Source organism: Clupea harengus, chromosome 3 (genome assembly GCF_900700415.2).
Source record: "Clupea harengus chromosome 3, Ch_v2.0.2, whole genome shotgun sequence".
In the NCBI taxonomy this organism is placed as follows: domain Eukaryota; kingdom Metazoa; phylum Chordata; class Actinopteri; order Clupeiformes; family Clupeidae; genus Clupea; species Clupea harengus.
Window position 1 is genome coordinate 30,675,536 of NC_045154.1, and position 5,000 is coordinate 30,680,535.

A 5,000-nucleotide genomic window follows, 5' to 3' on the forward strand; every position below is an offset into this window, starting at 1 on the left:
GTTTAGAAGTATGCACATGTGTGTGTACGTGTAAGAATCAGCCTGGGTGCCACACACATGTGTGTCGTGTTTCTGTGTGTGTATGTCCTGACATATAAACAAGCATTCCTTTCTCATTGAACAAAAACATAAGACAATTTATGTAGAATAAGACTTCCTTTCATTAAGTATGTTCACAGGTTTTAAACCTACCATTGATGTTTTGTCATAGCGTACAGGGCGTATATAGTAAATAAGAGAATAATTGTTTATTGCATAAATTATCTGTGTGTTTACCTTTCAGACCTCCTCACCAATTCTGAATATGGAGTTATCTTCTAAACAGGTAGAGTACCTTTAAAGCAGTTTTTCACAGAATGTCTCTCTCTCTCTCTCTCTCTCTCTCTCTCTCTCTCTCTCTCTCTTTCTCTCTGCCTCTCTCTCTCTCTCTCTCTTTTCGTGTTTATTTTACTTGGGGCTCTCGAGTGGGCCCATCCCTCTACCCCAATCAGTACCCCTCCCTTCCTCTCCCTCTATCTACCTCCCTCTTCATCAGCAGGGGGTCAGGGCTGGGTCATGGATGGCTGTGGAAGAAACTCTCCTCTGCCAATCCGTTCCTCATTTCTCAAGAAAGAGTTCAATTCAATTCTCTTTTGGGGACAAAAGTTGCTCCAGCTACTCCAGTTTAGCACAAGGACTTGATTTTCTTTGGAGTGACTTTCGACACGCCTCTGTATTTTAGCTCTCCCCTCAGTCCTGCTCCGTCTCTACTGGGCCCGTGCTCATTGGCCACGTTCTTTCCATTCTTTCACTCTTTATTGCTTTCTTATTGCGTCTCCTGACTGGCTGGGGCTGCGCTCTCCCGCTCGGGCTCTGGACAAGCCTCAGCAAATCTGCCGCAAATCGAGTCCCTCCACTCCCTTGAACTGCGCGTGCTTAGATCTGCTGAGTTGTATGACCAAGGTCTTTCAGAAATGCTTTAAAAGCAAAAGCGCTGGGCTTTAGGGTTAATCTGCTGAAGATACAACCTTTCAGGAATGCGCGGTCTCTTACAACACAAAGCTGATATGTTTTATGTTCAACACTTACTTATGTAATGACTGTGGGTCCTATGGGATCCCTGTGCGGCCGTTTTACCCACGTTATGCCATACAAGTTGCCTCAGAAACACTGTGTTAGCAAGCTAAGCTAAAAGTATCGCACCGTGTGCTACATAGGAGCATCATTGTCCATTCTGCAAACTAGTTTTTACAAATATGATGCATATTCTAACCAACTACTTCAGATTAGTTTACCATGGACTATATATTCCCCTATTTAACTTCTTTTTTTTCTTTCTTTCTTCTTCTAACTTCTATCTTTTTTTTAGTTCTTACATACATTTTTAAATGACAGTTTTGAGACAAGAGGAAGCTGCCATTGTCACAGTATGTGGTCCATTGTGTAAGACGTCCCTGAGAGAAGAAGCAGTGTTTGTTTTGCTTTTTCACTCCTTTGTTTTTCTGCTGCTGACTGACGGCTGCCCCTCTGTCTCTATAGCAACAGCTGTATGTGGGCTCGGCGGAAGGGCTGGCGCAGGTGGCCCTGCACAGGTGTGATGTTTACGGGCAGGGCTGCGCCGAGTGCTGCCTGGCCAGAGACCCCTACTGCGCCTGGGATGGCAACCAGTGCTCGCGCTACATCCCGGCATCCAAGAGGTAACACTCACTCACACACACACACACACACACACACACACACACACACACACACACACACACACACATTCAGACGCATAGACATTCAGACACACAAACACATACACACCAGTATTCAAATTGTATCATACACATATATATATATACATACATACATGCTGTACATACATCCATACAAACACACATACTCTATATAGGCCTAAATACATACACAGACTCTCCAGTATAATACGCTCTTATTGTGTTTATGTAAGACACATTCAAAAATAGCCTCTCACATTTCCACACATGAAGTATACATGCGCTAGAGAAAGTACATATAGATACACTTACTAACATGCACACATACACATAGACCCACACACACAGACACACACAAAACAAATCTTACAAACATGCTTAGGCAAACAGACACCCCGGACAAACACACACACAGACACACACAAACAAATCTTACATACATATGCTTAGACACACTGACACCCATATTCAACCCCCCCCCCCCAGACACACACACAAATCAGCAGGTCAGTATCAGAAGCATACAACAACCAGCCCACACACATGCACCTACTCACTCCAATGGTTTTTGCAAACTGCAGAGCAAATCCCAGACCACACCTGCAGCGTGTGCAGAGTGCTTTGAGTATTGAATGCTCAGCATGCTTTACCTCTACCAGACCAGAAACCTGATGGGTGAGGATGTCTGTTAAAGTCAATGGGCTTCAGAATGTGTTGAAAAGTAAATGGACCGAAAAGCTCAATAGGTCTGAAACGGTGATGAGATTCGGGTTCAATGGTCTGCGCATCATCCTTTATCTTACTCCCTGTGTGAGTGTGTTTGTGTGTGTGTGTGTGTGTGTGTGTAAAAGAGAGAGAGTGAGAGAGAAAGAAAGAAAACGAGAGAGAGAGAGAGAAAGAAAGAAAGAAAGAAAGAGAGAGATTCTGTGCGTGGGTGTGTGTTTGTAAAGTAACAGAGGAATGTGAACTCTCGCTGAAGGTATTGGTAGTAATCCGCCGCTCTCCTCTATTCCATCTGAAAATCACCACGTTTCCTCGTGCCAGTTTTTCTCTCCTGGTTTTGTTCTCCTCTCCCGTGCCCTCAGTGTGTGCGGATAGCGTGCCACATTCTATGTGCCGAGAATAAGACCGAAAACCTCCTCTCCGCTCTTTCCACATTTCAGCCCTTTCTGAACTAGCCCCAGAGCTGCTGGTCAGTGTTTCTTACAGTTCACTAAAGGGGAGCAAATGAAATATTTACTGTTTGTTGCCGCAGGGTGTGTGTGTGTGTGTGTGTGTGTGTGTGTGTATGTGCGTGTGTGTGTGTGTGTGTGTGTTTGGGAGGATGATTGATTAGAGAGGTCCTACTGCTGGAGTGATGAATGGTTGCTGTCTCACATGTTTTTCTGGATGTTTCTCTCGAGGTGTTGCTCAAGGTAACCTGCTGACACAAGCAGGTCATTTGTGCAGACACTTTGGTCTCTCTCTCTCTCTCTCTCTCTCTTTCTCTCTCTCTCTCTCTCACAAACTCACTGACACACAAACACACACTCTCTCATTTTGTCTTTCTTTGTCTTTGTATTTTACTCACACAAAGGAAACTCACAGGAAACAGATACTCAGTTTGAAAACAAACTGCTGTTTATTATATTGTATTTTACTTAATTTTACGCTTTAGTCTTTATTCGAACATGTATTTTTCATATATTTCAGTCCATGAATGTGTTGGTATGTGTGTGTGTGTGTGTGTGTGTGTGTGTGTGTGTGTGTGTGTGTGTGTGTGTGTGTGTGTGTGTACTGTATGCTTGTGGCTGTCTAACATCTCTGGCTTGATTGCTGCAGGAGAGCCAGGAGACAGGACATAAAGCATGGTGACCCATCCAGTCAGTGCTGGGACACAGAGGATGGTGAGTAGTGGCGTCCTGACCCTTAATGCCCTTACGGTGACTGTGATTAATGTAGCAGCTCTGTCAGTGTGTAATGCATACAAACACACAGACATTTCCACAGACATTGACTCAGATATGGCTTTCCTTTTTCTTTCTTTCTTTCTTTCTTTCTTTCTTTCTTTCTTTCTTTCTTTCTTCCTGTGTATGTTTGATTATAGGTAAAGATGGGGAGGAAAAGCTGATGTTTGGCGTGGAGACAAACTCCACCTTCCTTGAGTGCGTCTCCAGATCACAGAAGGCCCTCATCCGCTGGTTCTACCAGAAACCTGGTTCTGACCTCAGGGAGGAGGTGAGATCACATTTCTGCACGATCCTCCCAAGTCTGGACAGTCCCGTCGCTCTTTGTCAGTGGTTCAGGACCCACGAGCAGACACACACACACACACACACACACACGCACAGACACACACACGCACAGACACACACACGCACAGACACGCACACGCACACGCGCGCACACACACACACACACACACACACACACACACACGCACACACACACACACACACACACACACACATACACACACACACACACGCACACGCTCTTTCCTTTCCGCGGGCTGTGCAGAGGTGTTCTCTGGCCAACAGATTGACAAAGCCACGCATTTTTCTTTCCCAGCGCTGAATCGGGGTCAGGTGTAACCACAACTTGAAAGCAGGGGGGGGACAGAGATAATTGCTCATGACACTGATTTATTAAACATGTGCAGGGCTTAGTTCTCAAAATATGACTTTAGGGAAATCAGCAAGGACCTTCAGCACGGCCCTTTGGCATAGACCTCCTCTTTTTATAGCCTTTTGGGATGCACAGCATATGAATGGATAGCAGGAAAGAGTTGGAAGCAAATACCCAAAATAAGTTTCCGAGCTGACATATGTCCTTGATGTTAGAGTGCATGCGTGTGGACTATTCATCACGGTAATGGTAGACGGTTGAGTGCAGCACTTAAATTACTCAGTGTTTGTCTGCAATTTCGGAAGATAAATCTGGCTGTTAGTGGCGCTCGAAGCAGAGCTTAGTTTGAACCCAAAGCCTCGGCCCCCAAATACTCCTGAGCTTTGATGTTCTCAAGGTGAGTGTGTTTGTAACGAGGCTGATAACAAGGTGGACGGTACAGGATGCTATCCATCTGTCTTTCTCTAAAAGACACAAACACACACACACACACACACACACACACTCACACACCTTTTTTTTTTACTGGGTACATGGGAGGACTGTTGTCAAATATTCCCTTCCCTTCGTGGAAACAGAAGTTCCAGCAGTAACTGTTAGTCACCTGTATCGGTGCACTGTCACTTTTACGGCCTCTGAACTTGCATAATCCTCTGAAGTTCTCTTACATAATGTGAACCAGACAGGGACAGAGCA

The 5,000-nt window shown here is 45.0% G+C and overlaps 1 protein-coding gene across 1 annotated transcript in view; it reads left to right on the forward strand.

The window, feature by feature from the left end:
* sema3d (sema domain, immunoglobulin domain (Ig), short basic domain, secreted, (semaphorin) 3D) overlaps positions 1 to 5,000 on the forward strand; it is a 48,597-nt gene that overhangs the window by 35,257 nt on the left and 8,340 nt on the right. The window contains exons 14-17 of the mRNA XM_031565370.2: positions 284 to 325; positions 1,519 to 1,676; positions 3,519 to 3,583; positions 3,784 to 3,914. Coding sequence (XP_031421230.1) covers positions 284 to 325; positions 1,519 to 1,676; positions 3,519 to 3,583; positions 3,784 to 3,914 — 396 coding nt within the window. The remainder of the gene's footprint in view (positions 1 to 283; positions 326 to 1,518; positions 1,677 to 3,518; positions 3,584 to 3,783; positions 3,915 to 5,000) is intronic.